The sequence below is a fragment of the Scyliorhinus torazame genome, chromosome 10, assembly GCF_047496885.1.
Source record: "Scyliorhinus torazame isolate Kashiwa2021f chromosome 10, sScyTor2.1, whole genome shotgun sequence".
Classification (NCBI taxonomy): Eukaryota; Metazoa; Chordata; class Chondrichthyes; order Carcharhiniformes; family Scyliorhinidae; genus Scyliorhinus; species Scyliorhinus torazame.
Window position 1 is genome coordinate 40,349,385 of NC_092716.1, and position 16,930 is coordinate 40,366,314.

The 16,930-nt window shown below is 48.8% G+C and overlaps 1 protein-coding gene across 1 annotated transcript in view; it reads right to left on the bottom strand.

The window, feature by feature from the left end:
• Nucleotides 1-7,057: 7,057 nt before the first annotated feature.
• Nucleotides 7,058-16,930, bottom strand: part of gabarapl2 (GABA(A) receptor-associated protein like 2) — a 34,750-nt gene continuing 24,877 nt past the window's right edge. Inside the window, exon 4 of the mRNA XM_072517970.1 lies at nt 7,058-7,488. Within this exon, the coding sequence (XP_072374071.1) occupies nt 7,398-7,488 (91 nt within the window). The 3' untranslated portion in view covers nt 7,058-7,397. The remainder of the gene's footprint in view (nt 7,489-16,930) is intronic.

The following is a 16,930-nucleotide window of genomic DNA, read 5'->3' on the forward strand; positions in this document are numbered from 1 at the left end:
GCGATATTTGGGGTTTCGGGGAAGCCGGAGCTCATGGAGGGGAGGAAGGCTGATGTTCCGGCCTTCGCCTCTCTGATTGCACAGCGGCGAATTTTGCTGGAGTGGCGGTCAACATCGCCACCGGGGGTAGCGGCTCGGTTGGGTGACCTGTACGACTTCCTGAGATTAGAGAAGATAAAGTTTGAGTTAAGGGGCACAGCAGGGGGGGTTGAGAAAAGATGGGGGATGTTTGTGACCATGTTTGAGGAGCTGTTCGTCGCAGGGGGTGGGGCGAGGGGGGGGGATGGAAAAGGGGGAAAATCTGTACAGACTATATAGTTGATCATTGGGAAGTATGTTTCCCATCCATGGAGGGTGGGATCCAGATTTTCATATTCAAGTGAGCACTTAGTCTCACTTGAAAATGTCTATGCTGGATCTACCCAGCAGCCAGGAATTATTGGTCTCATCTCAGAGATGAAATCCAGAGCGGGCGCCGTTTAGCACTAGTTTCCATGAACTTGGACCAGGCGTATTGGCACCAGCGGGGTCACCCAACGGGGGCCCCTGGGTGGTTGGGCTCTGGGCAGAATGGTACCCTGGCACCCCTGATGCTGCCTGGGCACCATGGCATTGTCAGCCTGGCACCCTGGTAGTGCCAGGTTGCCTAGGTGGCACTGCCTGGCTGGCAGGGGCACTGCCAAGGTGCTAGGTGGCAGTGCTCAGGTAGCATCTTGCACATGCCAGGAATCGGGCCATGGGGTGCTCTGCTTTTATGAGATGGAGTGCGGGAGGCTCGAGGACACTTTAATTGGTAAGTTGGGGTATTGGGGGGGGGGGGGGCTTCGGAGGCCACGGTATGAGGTCTAAAGATCAGGATGCCATTTAAAAATGGCGCCCTGATCTCTTCCTGCATTTATGAGTGGAGCTAATTTCCTCATCGAGGCCCAGACATGGAGCAGTGTCCCATTTAATAGCAGAGTCATCCTCGGCACTTCCAGCACTGGGAAGCACCCGGCTAAGCGGACCTGACACAGACCCCGTTTCGTTTCCATTAAATCCTTTATATCCTTAAATTTCCTTTAAATATCCTGGAACACAAATCAGAAATGATTTAACAGCAAAAGCAGTGTATTTATGATTAGTTAATTGATTTCAAGAAGCTTTTCTTTGAAGTTAAGGAGAGCTTATTTTGTCGGATCCAAACACATTCTTTTTTGCCTTTTTTAGATTATGGGTGTTACTTAACGGAAACATGTCCAAGTGTAATTTTGGGCAGGAATGTTTTCACGCCATTCCTGGCTGTCTCGCATCCTGGCATCTGATTCACCAACCACCCAACTCAGCGTCTCGCCATTAGCAAGGTGGAGCTACTTTTAAACACTCCCTCAACACGCACTCCCAGTCAACACACAAGCATGACAGTGCGCAGACTTGCTCCTCGCTATGGAGGTGTTGACCTAAGTATCTCAATGTCGTCGATGTGAGACGAGACATCCTGATTCCCTGACGGGATTGGAGGACCAGCACCGGGATCACCAAAACCACCTTGGAGACAGTGGCAGAGGCTGTCAGTTCAGGTAGCATGACCAGGAGGACCATCATTCAATGTTGGGAGAAGACCAATGACATCCACCGAGCTACTAAGTTGTTACCATCTCTCTCCTGGCATCAATTCCACCTGCCACCCCTCAAATTCCCAACCCCCCCCCCCCCGCCCCCCAACCACTGGCTGACACTTCGCACCCTCCCCACATCTGATCTGTTAGAATGTTATAAGTTTTTATGAGATCCCCTTTCACTCTTCTAAACTCCAATGAATATCATCCTAAATGACTTAATCTCTCCTCATATGACAGTCCCACCAGGAATCAGCCTGGTAAACTTTCGCTGCACTCCATCCATAGCAAGAGCATCCTTCACCAAAACTGCACACAATATTCCAGGTGTGGCCTCACCAATGCCCTATACAATTGTGGTAAAACATCCCTATTTCTATACTCAAATCCTCTCGCTATGAAGGCCAACATACAATTTGCCTTCTTTACTGCCTGCTATACCTGCACACTTACTTTCAGTGACTGCTGCACGAGGACATCAAGGTCTCACTGAGTATCCACCTCTCCCAATTCACATCCATTCAAATAATAGTCTGCTTCTTATTTTTGCTCCCAAAGTGGATAACTTCACATTTATCCACATTATACTGCATCTGCTATGCATATGCCCGCTGAAGCATCTCTGCATCCTTCTCACAGCTCACCCTCCCACCCAACTTTGTATCACCTGCAAATTTGGAGATAATATATTTAGTTCCTTTGTCCAAATCATTAATTTATAATGTGAACAGTTGGGGTCCTAGCACAGATCCCTGCGGTCACTGCCTGCCAATCGGAAAAAGACCCATTTATTACAACACTTTGCTTCCTGCCTGCTAACCAGCTTTCTATCCAGCTCAAGACACTACCCACAATCCCATGCGCTTTAACTTTGCATAATAATCTGCTATGTGAGACTTTGTCAAAAGCCTTCTGGAAGTCTAAATAAACCACATCCACCGGTTCTCCCTGGTCAACTCTACTAGCTACATCTTCAAATAATTCTAGTAGATTTGTCAAGCATAATTTCCCTATTGTAAATATATACTGACTTTATCTGATTATACCACTGCTTTCCAAATGCTGTGCTACGAAATCCTTGATAATGGACTCCAGCAACTTCCCTACTACCGACATTAGGCTCATTGGTCTATAGATCTCTGTATTCTCTCTACCTCCTTTTTTGAATAGTGGACGACCAGCACCGGGATCACCAAAACCACTTGGGAGGAAGTGGCAGAGGCTGTCAGTTCAGGCAGCATGACCAGGAGGACCGTCATTCAATGTCGGGTTGATATTAGCTACCCTCCAATCTATAGGAACTATTCCAGAGTCCAAACAAGTTTGGAAAATGACCACCAATGGATCAACTATTTCTAGGGCCACTTCCTTAATTACTCTGGGATGAAGATTATTAGGCCCTGGATATTTATCCGCTTTCAATTCCATTAATTTTCCCAAAACCATTTCTCTACTAATACTAATGTCCTTCAGCTCCTCACTAAAAGTTGACTTTCTCAGAACTTTTGGTGCTCTTTCGGAGGGTCAGTGCACACTTGATGGGCCAAGTGGCCTCCTTCTCACTGCCAGGATTCTGTGATTCTACTTTAGTATCACATTTCAGTCTGTTAGAATATTTGGATGGACAAGTACAAGGTGCTGAAAGGAATACAGCTAGACTTACCAAACTTTCTCTGGCATTTGGTCTAGTTATACAAAAAAGAATTCAGAAGCTGAATTGTTGAAATGAGATCTGTTAAATCTGTTACAATCTGTACTTTGTACTCTGCCCTGAACAAACATGCTTACATTGCAGTTTATCTCATTTAAGTGCTTATGTCACACAAATGTGTGACATTGTTCTCTGTGTAATTAGCCCACAGCAATACTGGTACCTTTATCTTTGGGGACCAGCATGTTTATGTTGATATTTCACAAGAACACGAAGGAAGAATTTCTTGAAATAGCATCATGCAGCTAGTTAAAAGGAACTTGGCAGATAATTACTGGTCAGAAAGGTCTTTCAGTCCACTCCAATTCATCCAGAATGGTCATTGCAGAATCCAAACTGGTTCTGAGGTACTCCCAGTTGCTTATTCTGTGAGTGTGAACGCTGTTCACTCTTGTCCTGGCTTGAAACTGAGGCCCTTCATCCTATTGCATTTTAATTTAAAGCAATTTTCAAGGTTTATCTTTTCAATACTATGTACAATCTAGGGGTCATCAGCTTTGCACAACCTCTAAATACTTGCCTTGCCTTAGGTCTTGATGTTGAGAACCAAAGTCAGAACTCCACAAAACTTGTTTAATCACAGCACTTTTCAACATTTTCCACTGTTGATTATGCTGCTAAATTATGGGGGAGATGGTGGCATGGTGATAATATAATTGGATTAGTGATCCAGAGGCCCAAATTAATGCTAATGCTTTGGGGACATGGGTTCAAATCTCACCACGACAGCTGGTGGAATTTAAATTCAATTGCTAAATATGAAATTTAGAGCTAGTCTGAGTAATTGTGACCATGACAGCTATTGTTGATTGGCATCGAGTTCATCAATGTGCTTGAGGGAAGGAAATCTGCCACCTTTACTTGGGCTGGCCTTCATGTGATTCCAGGCCTACGACAATGTGACTGACTCTGAACTTCCCTCAGCAAGCCACTCAGTTCGAGGGAAGTTAGAGATGGGCAACAAATGCACATTCCCAGAACTCCCACAGCCCATGGGAGAATAAAGACGACAAAATCTTTTGGCTTTACTGATTGTTGCTCTGTATCGAATCATAGAATTTACAGTACAGAAGGAGGCCACTCGGCCCATCGAGTTGGCACCGGCCCTTGGAAGAGCACCCTACTTAAGCCCACATCTCCACCCTATCCCCGTAACCCCACCTAACCTTTTTTGGACACTAAGGGCAATTTTGCAAGGCCAATCCACCTAACCTGCACATCCTTAGACTGTGGGAGGAAACCCACGCAGACACGGGGAGAATGTGCAGACTCCGCACAGGCAGTGACCCAAACTGGGAATCGAATCTGGGACCCTGGAGCTGTGAAACAACAGTGCTAACCACTGTGTTACTGTGCCGCCCATTAAGCATTGAGACTTCCAAGACTTTGAGGTCTTTACGGCGTGGCCGTAGGATCGCGCCTGACATGTTTCCATCATCTCCTCCACTCTCGCGAACCTACCTTCCACAAACAGATCCCTGAACTTCTCGACCCCCTCCCTCTTCCAAATGTTGAACATTGTATCCATCCCTGATGGTGCAAACCTTCTTTTTAAAATTTAGAGTACCCAATTCACTTTTTTCCATTAAGGGGCAATTTAGCGTGGCCAATTCACCTACCCTGCACATCTTTGGGTTGTGGGGGCGAAACCCACGTAAACACGGGGAGAATGTGCAAACTCCACACGGACAGTGACCCAGAGCCGGGGTTGAACCTGGGACCTCGGCGCCGTGAGGTAGCAATGCTAACCACTGAGCCACTGTGCTTCCCCCGATGGTGCAAACCTATGGTTCCCGCAAATTGGCGACAAAAATGACATGCCACCCAATCTAAAATGCTGCCAATCCGTCCAAAATCTGTTCCATCCCAGAGCTCTCCTCCGGGGGCTATGACCTATGCAGCCCCAGTAGAAAGCCTCAGAGGCAACTTTAATCCTGTCCAGAGCTGTAACCAGCCACCCCCCCGCCCCCGCCCCCCCCCCCCCCCCGTCCTTAAACTGGGTTATCTCCTGTGTGGCTGTCTGCCGCCTCATCTGGTGAGCCAACAGGCAGCTGGCATTCTCACTGTACTCATAAAATGCCCCTTGTGAGCAACAAAATTGGTTCACCACCTTCCCAGTCGATACCAATTCAAATTCCATTTGTAACCTCTTTCTTTCTGCTAACAGCTCCATTGTCAGGGCCGTCGGGTACTGTCGGTCCAGCTGCAGGCCGTCCACCCTCCCAACCTTGTCCCTGTGGATTTAAAATCTATAAGTTCAAACAGTATTAAAAAGATTCTGCTTCAAATCAAATATTTGGTGCTAAGTTCAGCATAAACCTTCAACAAAATGGACAAGAGAGAATTGTAAAAAGTCAGATAAGGAACAATGTGAAAGAAACCTTGACCCTTTGAAGACAATGGACGGGATTCTCCGTTCCCCAACGCTGATTTCGGAAGCGGCGATCGGGCGGAAAATCCTTTTACGATGGAATCGGGGCGGCGCCTGTTTTCGGATGCTCCATCCCCTCCAAAATTACATCATGGAGGAGCACACTGCAAGCCATTGGGATGAGCTCAGGACGTTACCTGAAGACCGTCCCCTGTTGCTCCTCCCCCGAGTTCCCGACCGCGCGGTTGGCGTGTGTTCTCAGCAGTCGGGAACCCGGCGTGGCGGCTGCGAACTGTGCCGCCAACAGTCGGGCGGGAGCCGTGCTGCTGGCTGTGGGGCTTCGGGGAGAGCTTGGGGGACTGGTGGGGGGGGGTCCAGGGGGGACACCATCTGGCAGGTCGGGTCCGCGCACGGCCGGCGCCATGTTGTACGGCGCGGCCATGGACCCAGCAATTCTCCAAGTGTTTATATCGGGAAGGCCGTGCGTTTTACGTGGCACAGCTGCTAGCCCCTCACCAGTCGGAGGATCAGTGCTGGGGAAATCGCTGATTCTTCCCATGTAAAATGCCACGGATCCTCCACACATAGCCCCAAAATCGGAGAGTCCAGCCCAATGTATGTGGTGGTGAAACTCCAATTAAAACAAACCAATAATTAAATTACTGATTATGAAATTACACAGACATGGTCAGAGATAAGTTTTTGATAATTATGGGGATAAAAGTAAAGACTCTGAATGCCATCTTTGCTAGCTAGTGGCAGCACGGTGGCGCAGTGGATTAGCACTGCGGCCTCACGGCGCTGAAGTCCCAGGTTCGATCCGGCTCTGGGTCACTGTCCGTGTGGAGTTTGCACATTCTCCCCGTGTTTGTGTGGGTTTCGCCCCCACAACCCAAAGATGTGCAAGGTAGGTGGATTGGCCACGCTAAATGTTGCAATTTGAGAGACCATCTTGCCTAGTGGTTATGTCTTGTTTGAACCAAAACATTTATTGGATTTTATTGGGTGAATTTGAACTCAGATAATTGCGTAATTAAGTATTTAGTTAAATTAAAATACTCTCTATATAAAAAAACCTGCAACAGAGTCAACGAAGATAAGAGACTTCTATCTAATGAATCTGAACTACATATGAACCTGAATGCAGGGGCAATGTGCTCATCCTGTGGAATCCAATCTCCCTTCTATCACCAAGCACTCTTACTCTTGTAATCTGTCATAGCATTATTGAATAATCATACTGTGTATTTAAGGTACAACATAGGTCTCCTCTTTCCTTTTTTATTAAACAGAAGATACTTTAGATGTTTATCATTTTACTTTAATGTAAAAATAAAGAAACGTCTATTATTAAGACCACAACTGAACAAAAATCACTGATTTCTAAATTCTGATGTCTTTTATTGTTGTTTAGGTTGTTCCAGCCACCTTATCATTCAATATTTACACAACTTTTCTTAAATAGGGGTCTAAATAATTAAAAATCTAAAACAGCAGGCATGTCACAATACTTAGCCGCAACAAAGAAAACTAATGTTTATATAGTATATTAATTTAAACACAATAAACTGAATATAGTGTGAAACAAGTCATAAATGCATTCATAATGATTAATGTTCAGCACAAGATCATATTCCAAAAAGAGAGTGTATCTACAGTACAAGTAGGCTTTCCACTGATGAGCATTAACTGTGGCTGTCAGCTAAAGCACAGGCATTTAGAAGCCAAATGTGTTTTCTCCACTATAAGCCACATACAAAAATCCATCTTCATCTTTTTCCTTCTCATACAGTTGGCCCATGGTCAAACTATAATGAGAAACAAACAATGAGCATCACAATAAAGCAACGTGTTTTTAACAGTTTGGACAGTGATAGAGTTGCTGATCTATATTGTGGTCAATGAATTAAACAAGCTTGTCCAACATTTTTGTGCCAGGGGCCACATTACAATTTTCTTTTTACTCCAGGGCCAGTGAGCAAATTTCGAAAAGCTAAAGTTTGGCAAAACATCAAACATGGATTTCAATAAAATGCTGAGGTATGAGGAAGCAACTTGCTGAGGAAAAATAAAGAAATGTCAAAGCAATAAACTGATCATTTAAAATATTGAGTCTTTATAAAGATTGAGAGGGGGCCAACTTGTCTTTTTCCAATTCACCCACTGTCCGAGTTGTCCGAGTTGGTGAGTGTGTAGCTGTGTGGGAGTGAGAGCGAGTGTGAACCCGAAGACTGGAGGTGAGTCAGACTCTCTCACACTCTTGCTCATACACAAACACTCTCTCGCTCACAAACACACTCAGTGACTCTCACACACACTCTAGGAAGAGGATAAATCAACCATTGTTAACCAAGGAGTTAGGATAGTATTAAACTGAAAGAGAAAACATACAATGTGGCAAAACTTCGTAGTAAGTCGGAGTATTGGAAAGTTTCATAAATCAACAAAAGGACGATGAAAAAAAGAGAGAAAATAAACTATGAGGATAAACTAGCAATATAAAAATGGGACAGTAAGAGCTTCTTTAAATGTATAAAAAGGAAGAGAGAGGCCAAAGTGAACATAGGCCCCTTCGAGAATGAGACTGGGGAAATAATAATGGTGAACCAGGAAATGGCAGAGGAGTTAAACAAATACTTTGCGGCAGTCGTCTCGGTGGAAGACACTGGGCGTGATCCTCGAACGGGAGCACAACACGGGCAGAGTATCCCGGGAGAGTCCTCGCGCAGGCCTCCTGGAAGCCTCCGCACCTCACAGGATTCACCCAAGTCCCACGAGGCATCAGATTTGGAACTCCGTCTAAAAGGAACGGGGCCAAACGGCGCTCGCGGAAGTAGGTCTTACATCTACTTAAAGGCCTACTTACCTGGGATCCACCCACCTCCCTCAATTCTCCGGCTTTACCAAGGAGGCTCCAGGCGGGCGCCAATCAGTGCTGGTCCACAAGAATGTGGACCAGGCGGAACGGCACCAAGGGTGTCTCCGGGCCATCAGAGATCCGTAGGTGATCAGGGTCAGTGCAGGGTTGGCCGCTGGCCCTCCCTCTGGAACACGGGCACCTTGGCACTGCCCAGCTGCCACTTTGGCACTGCCAAGGGTCAGGGGTCAAGGGGGTCATGCCCATGGAAGGAGAGTGGGGGGGGTTTGAAGGGTGGGGGTGTTCAGGGCAAGTACGTAGGGGCCTCCGGGAAGTTGAGTGGGGCCTGACGGGTGCGGGTTCTGGAAGGGAGGGGGTGTTGTAAGGGGGCTTGAAGGGCCTGAAGAGGCAGGGTCCCCAGGGACCCCATAGCGGCGTGACCTCACATGAAATGAAAAATGAAAATCGCTTATTGTCATAAGTAGGCTTCAAATGACGTTACTGTGAAAAGCCCCTAGTCGCCACATTCCGGCCCCTGTTCGGGGAGGCTGTTACGTGAATTGAACCGTGCTGCTGGCCTGCCTTGGTCTGCTTTCAAAGCCAGCGATTTAGCCCTGTGTTAAACAGCCCCTAATGGAGGGTCTGGGGTAATGCCCATGTGAGTTGGGGGGGGGGGGGGATGACATTGTCCATGGGTGGGATACAAGCTCACTTAGAGATTGGGGCACCCTTTCAAAATGGTGGCCCGATCTCTTGAGTTCATTTCCCCAGTGCTAAAGAAAATTCTTATGGCACAATTCTCCCAAAAAATTCCAAGTGTGGAAGCAAGCGGGAATTGCCGCAAGCTTCCCGGTGCTCAGCCCACCGAGGCCAGTAACGTAATTCAATGTTAATTGATCTACTTAATGAGGACTCACAGGCTTCTTGTTGCAAATGAAAGCTTGGCAGTTGATTCGACAGGACCACGCTCGCAACCCCCACTGATTAGGTCGAACAGCACTTGAGCTGCACTTGCTCAGCCAACCCCAGCCAGCTCGCAACAATGTCGCCCAGGAGACCAGCCACAAGATTCAGAGATGCTGACCTGGGGAGGCACCTAGATGCAGTGGAGGCCAGGAGGGATGTCCTGTTCCCCCAAGGGCTCTGTAGAGTCGGCCACAAGGTAGCCAGTGCTGCCTGGGATGAGGTGGTGGCAGCTGTCAGCTCAGGGAGTGTGACCAGGAGGACTGGCCTTCAGTGCCATAAAAAGGTCAACAACCTACACCGGGCAGCACGGGACACCAACGCACCCACCCCCCCACCCCTCAACACAAGGGAGCATCCACCCCCCCACCCCTCAACACAAGGGAGCATCCACCCCCCAACTCCCCTTGCGCATGCAGCCCCCCAGCCCTTTCTCCACCACCCATTCCCCCTCAACCCCACTCAATTCCTCCCTCACACCCCCTCTCCCAACACTGTGAACCACACATGTGGCTAATGATACCCTCAGGAAAGATATCCCATAATCGGCGGGAGAGGGCCCAGGCTGGCGGAGGGGTGTCGGACTTAAGAATCCTCACCTCCTTCAAGCAGCCATCCCTGGACTTGAGTGGGCTGGCCGAGGACAGATCGATCAGCCACACGAAGGCTGGTGGACGCCGCAGAGTTGAGGAACCACCGGGCACCACCTGGGGGACCTGTGAAACGTGAGTTGTTATTGCCTTACTGACTGACCCATCCCTCCCACTGACCACATGCCCATTCTCCCGCAGGTCCTCCAGCCAATGGCGCCGGCCAATCCTGGGTGGCCCCCCAACACCTTGGAGGAGAGCTCCGAGGAAGCAACCGTAGTTACGGGACAGCTATCATCCCCACCCTCCGCCAGCGCAGATACATACACCTCGGTGTGGCATGTTAGTGGTCAGGCTTCTGGGGCACAATCTGGTGAGCACCACACTGCTGCTGGTGTACAGCAGGTGGAGGCAGAAACCACCAGGCGAGACAGCAGATGGAAATCTGAGCTCGGTCCCAGCCTGATGCTGAGCTTGTGATACAGAGCTACCCGGAGCTGATGGAGATAATAGGGACCACCTGGGCGTTCAGAGGGAGATGTCAGCATCACTCCAGCTGATCCACAGCTGATTGGAGGAGTTCCAGATGGTGGGGGCGCGGGAGGTGGCACCAGCTACGAGTGGCACCGAGGCCAACACTGTCAGGGTGGTAACCGCAGGAAGAGCTTGGTGCACGATGTCGTCACCACAAGTGAAGGTGTCCAAGGCGTCTCACAGTCGGTGACGGCCATAAGGGTCTCGGCAGAATGTCCGACTCGCTGGGGGATGTCACCCAGTACCAGGCCAACCTTGATGAGGTTCTGCGGGACATGTCCCGCTCTCAGACAGAAATGGTCTAGGTGCTGCGGAGCTTGTCCCAGGTGGGCATTGCCGAGGCGCAGCAGAGCACGGCCCAGTCACTGAGGAGCATCACCGAGGGCATCGGCACTATGGTGCAGACCATGGGAAACCGCCAGGGCTGGCAGAGCCAGATGATGCAGGGGCAGCCAGGGCTCGAACCATCTGCCCCTCCATCCCTGGGTGGACCCCAGGGCCCTAACGGCACCAATCGGGAGGAGGGTTGCCGGGTGCCAAGCCGAACCCGTCCCATGGACTGGGGATGGTGGCCACCAACTTCCCCAAGTTCCACCCCTCTGATGAGGTTGCATCTTGCAGTCAGCACACGGGACAGGGCGGCACGGCTGTGCATGTGCTGCAGACAGGTGAGCCCCCAGAGGATGTCTGCCAGGGGCATCGAAGGCCATGGGACAGGGTAAGCAGCTGGCTGCCTCCATCTCTGATGTGCATCCTGGGGAGACACCGAGATGTAGTAGTGGTACAGCTAGGAAGGCCAGGCACATTGAGGAACACTGAAGGCACCGGGAGAGGGGGGAGTAGGTCTGGGGGTAGGTGGCAACATCGGGTGTTTGTACAACACATTAAACACCTTTTTGCAAAACCATTATGATGCCTTTGTCACTTCCTTTCGCAATACGGTCCGCACCCGGACTTTGTCCACCTCTCCAGGCATCCCCCCCACCTCCCCCATTGGCAGCGACCCCCTGGCTCTTTGCCTGTGAGCAAAGATGGCTACTCACCCCCTCGGCTCCCCACAGAAGGTCTTTTGCCAGGTTCACGTTTTTCAAAAGGAGTACTGATGGTGCCAGCGTGACTACTAGCTGGGGAGGCCACTGAATGACGGGAGGCCGTTGGATATGGGGTGGCTCTCGTTGATTGTATGGAATCAACATCAACATCCTGGGGGGTTATCATTGATCAGAAACTGAACTGGACTAGCCACATTAATACTGTGGCTACCAGTCCAGATCAAAGGCTAGGAATCCTATGGCGAGTACTCCTGACCCCCCCCAAAGCCTGTCCACCATCTACAAAGCACAAGTCAGGAGTGTAATGGAACACTCTCCACTTGCTTGGATGAGTGCAGCTTCAACAACACTCAAGAAGCTCGACACCGTCCAGGACAAAGAACAAACAAAGAACAAAGAACAAAGAAATGTACAGCACAGGAACAGGCCCTTCGGCCCTCCAAGCCCGTGCCGACCATACTGCCTGACTAAACTACAATCTTCTACACTTCCTGGGTCCGTATCCTTCTATTCCCATCCTATTCATATATTTGTCAAGATGCCCCTTAAATGTCCCTATCGTCCCTGCTTCCACTACCTCCTCCGGTAGCGAGTTCCAGGCACCCACTACCCTCTGCGTAAAAAACTTGCCTCGTACATCTACTCTAAACCTTGCCCCTCTTACCTTAAACCTATGCCCCCTAGTAATTGACCCCTCTACCCTGGGGAAAAGCCTCTGACTATCCACTCTGTCTATGCCCCTCATAATTTTGTATACCTCTATCAGGTCGCCCCTCAACCTCCTTCGTTCCAGTGAGAACAAACCGAGTTTATTCAATCGCTCCTCATAGCTTATGCCCTCCATACCAGGCAACATTCTGGTAAATCTCTTCTGCACCCTCTCTAAAGCCTCCACATCCTTCTGGTAGTGTGGCGACCAGAATTGAACACTATACTCCAAGTGTGGCCTAACTAAGGTTCTATACAGCTGCAACATGACTTGCCAATTCTTATACTCAATGACCCGGCCAATGAAGGCAAGCATGCCGTATGCCTTCTTGACTACCTTCTCCACCTGTGTTGCCCCTTTCAATGACCTGTGGACCTGTACTCCTAGATCTCTTTGACTTTCAATACTCTTGAGGGTTCTACCATTCACTGTATATTCCCTAACTGCATTAGACCTTCCAAAATGCATTACCTCACATTTGTCCGGATTAAACTCCATCTGCCATCTCTCCGCCCAAGTCTCCAGACAATCTAAATCCTGCTGTATCCTCAGACAGTCCTCATCGCTATCCGCAATTCCACCAACCTTTGTGTCGTCTGCAAACTTACTAATCAGACCAGTTACATTTTCCTCCAAATCATTTATATATACTACAAACAGCAAAGGTCCCAACACTGATCCCTGTGGAACACCACTGGTCACAGCCCTCCAATTAGAAAAGCATCCCTCCATTGCTACCCTCTGCCTTCTATGGCCTAGCCAGTTCTGTATCCACCTTGCCAGTTCACCCCTGATCCCGTGTGACTTCACCTTTTGTACTAGTCTACCATGAGGGACCTTGTCAAAGGCCTTACTGAAGTCCATATAGACAACATCTACTGCCCTACCTGCATCAATCATCTTAGTGACCTCCTCGAAAAACTCTATCAAGTTAGTGAGACACGACCTCCCCTTCACAAAACCGTGCTGCCTCTCACTAATACGTCCATTTGCTTCCAAATGGGAGTAGATCCTGTCTCGAAGAATTCTCTCCAGTAATTTCCCTACCACTGAAGTAAGGCTCACCGGCCTGTAGTTCCCGGGATTATCCTTGCTACTCTTCTTAAACAGAGGAACAACATTGGCTATTCTCCAGTCCTCCGGGACATCCCCTGAAGACAGCGAGGATCCAAAGATTTCTGTCAAGGCCACAGCAATTTCCTCTCCAGCCTCCTTCAGTATTCTGGGGTAGATCCCATCAGGCCCTGGGGACTTATCTACCGTAATATTTTTTAAGACACCCAACACCTCGTCTTTTTGGATCACAATGTGACCCAGGCTATCTACACCCCCTTCTCCAGACTCAACATCTACCAATTCCTTCTCTTTGGTGAATACTGATGCAAAGTATTCATTTAGTACCTCGCCCATTTCCTCTGGCTCCGCACATAGATTCCCTTGCCTATCCTTCAGTGGGCCAACCCTTTCCCTGGCTACCCTCTTGCTTTTTATGTACGTGTAAAAAGCCTTGGGATTTTCCTTAACCCTATTTGCCAATGACTTTTCATGACCCCTTCTAGCCCTCCTGACTCCTTGCTTAAGTTCCTTCCTACTTTCCTTATATGCCACACAGGCTTCGTCTGTTCCCAGCCTTTTAGCCCTGACAAATGCCTCCTTTTTCTTTTTGACGAGGCCTACAATATCACTCGTCATCCAAGGTTCCCGAAAATTGCCGTATTTATCTTTCTTCCTCACAGGAACATGCCTGTCCTGTATTCCTTTCAACTGACACTTGAAAGCCTCCCACATGTCAGATGTTGATTTGCCCTCAAACATCCGCCCCCAATCTATGTTCTTCAGTTCTCGCCTAATATTGTTATAATTAGCCTTCCCCCAATTTAGCACATTCATCCTCGGACCACTCTTATCCTTGTCCACCAGTACTTTAAAACTTACTGAATTGTGGTCACTGTTACCAAAATGCTCCCCTACTGAAACATCTACCACCTGGCCGGGCTCATTCCCCAATACCAGGTCCAGTACCGCCCTTTCCCTAGTTGGACTGTTTACATATTGTTTTAAGAAGCCCTCCTGGATGCTCCTTACAAACTCCGCCCCGTCTAAGCCCCTGGCACTAAGTGAGTCCCAGTCAATATTGGGGAAGTTGAAGTCTCCCATCACCACAACCCTGTTGTTTTTACTCTTTTCCAAAATCTGTCTACCTATCTGCTTCTCTATCTTCCGCTGGCTGTTGGGAGGCCTGTAGTATACCCCCAACATTGTGACTGCACCCTTCTTATTCCTGATCTCTACCCATATAGCCTCACTGCCCTCTGAGGTGTCCTCTCGCAGTATAGCTGTGATATTCTCCCGAACAAGTAGCGCAACTCCGCCTCCCCTTTTACATCCCCCTCTATCCCGCCTGAAACATCTAAATCCTGGAACGTTTAGCTGCCAATCCTGCCCTTCCCTCAACCAGGTCTCTGTAATGGCAACAACATCATAGTTCCAAGTAGTAATCCAAGCTCTAAGTTCATCTGCCTTACCCGTAATGCTCCTTGCATTAAAACATATGCACTTCAGGCCACCAGACCAGCTGTGTTCAGCAACTTCTCCCCGTCTGCTCTGCCTCAGAGCCACACTGTCCCTATTCCCTAGTTCTCCCTCAATGCTCTCACCTTCTGACCTATTGCTCCCGTGCCCACCCCCCTGCCATACTAGTTTAAACCCTCCCGTGTGACACTAGCAAACCTCGCGGCCAGGATATTTATGCCTCTCCGGTTTAGATGCAACCCGTCCATCTTATACAGGTCACACCTGCCCCGGAAGAGCTCCCAGTGGTCCAGATAACGGAAACCCTCCCTCCTACACCAGCTGTTTAGCCACGTGTTTGTCTGCTCTATCTTCCTATTTCTAGCCTCACTGGCACGTGGCACAGGGAGTAATCCCGAGATTACAACCCTCGAGGTCCTGTCTTTTAACTTTCTGCCTAGCTCCCTGAACTCCTGCTGCAGGACCTCATGCCCCTTCCTGCCTATGTCGTTAGTACCAATATGTACAACGACCTCTGCCTGTTTGCCCTCCCCTTTCAGGATTCCCTCTACCCGTTCGGAGACATCCTGGACCCTGGCACCAGGGAGGCAACATACCATCCTGGAGTCTCTTTCACGTCCACAGAAGCGCCTATCTGTGCCCCTGACTATAGAGTCCCCTATTACTATTACTCTTCTGCGCTTTGACCCTCCCTTCTGAACATCAGAGCCAGCCGTGGTGCCACTGCTCTGGCTGCTGCTGTTTTCCCCTGATAGGCTATCCCCCCCGACAGTATCCAAAGGGGTATATCTGTTCGAGAGGGGGACAACCACAGAGGATTCCTGCACTGACTGCCTGCCCTTTCTGGTGGTCACCCATTTCTCTGCCTGCACCTTGGGTGTGACCACATTTACATAACTGCGATCTATGACGCTTTCCGCCACCTGCATGCTCCTAAGTGCATCCAATTGCTGCTCCAACCGAACCATGCGGTCTGTGAGGAGCTGCAGTTGGGTACACTTTCTGCAGATGAAGCCATCCGGGACGCTGGAAGCCTCCCGGACCTGCCACATCTCACAGTCAGAGCACAGCACCCCTCTAACTGACATTGCGTCAATTAATTAAAATTTGTCTTTTTTTTTTAAATACTTTTTTTTTTAAATTGCAAAGTTACTGTCAACTATCTGTTTCCTAGCACTAGATTTCTAATAGAAATGCGATAGCTAACTATAATACTCTCCGATCTCTGGCTTAGATATCCTCTAAATTATAATTAAGTTATTATGTTTAATTAGTTCCCAAATACTCAAATTTTTATTTTTTTTATTTTTTAAATTTAGGTTAGAATCCCAACCAGCCACTCAGGTCACAGCTTTTCTGTGATGTCACTTCAATTTCCCCCCGACACACAATTTGAAAAAAGGTATAAAAGTAAAAATCACTTACTTACCTTCTGAGTGTCTGAGATGTTCTCAGGTTCTCTCGCTGACAGAGACTGCTCCTCCACCTCCGATCCTTGACCTGCACAATGCTAATAATATAATAATATAATATGGCACTTACCTTACACCAATGGGTCTTATTATTAGGTTAGAGGAGGAGGGCGGGTGGGAGACACAACACGTGTAGTGTCTCGGGTTTCCTCTCCACCAGAATTTATTGGTTGGGGGGGGGGGGGGGGGGGGACTTGCCAAAGGTCGAACTTCCGGTTCCCGCCTTATATAAAAACAAATAAAACAGAAAAGAAGAACAGACACGGGACCAGGCAAGGGTTTTTAAATACACTACTCACCTCCCAGAAGGCCCCTGCGCACCGCTGCCGCCGAAATCCAAAGGGCTGCTCCTGTAAAGGTAAGGTTTTTAAATACACTACTCACCTCCAAGAAGGCCCGCTTGAATTCTCCTCCTTCCACAAACATTCAAACCCTCCACCACCGACTAACAGTGGCAGCCATGAGTACCATCTATAAGATGCACTGCAGTAACTCACCAAGGTTCCTCAGGCAGCCCATTCCAAGCCCACGACCACTACCA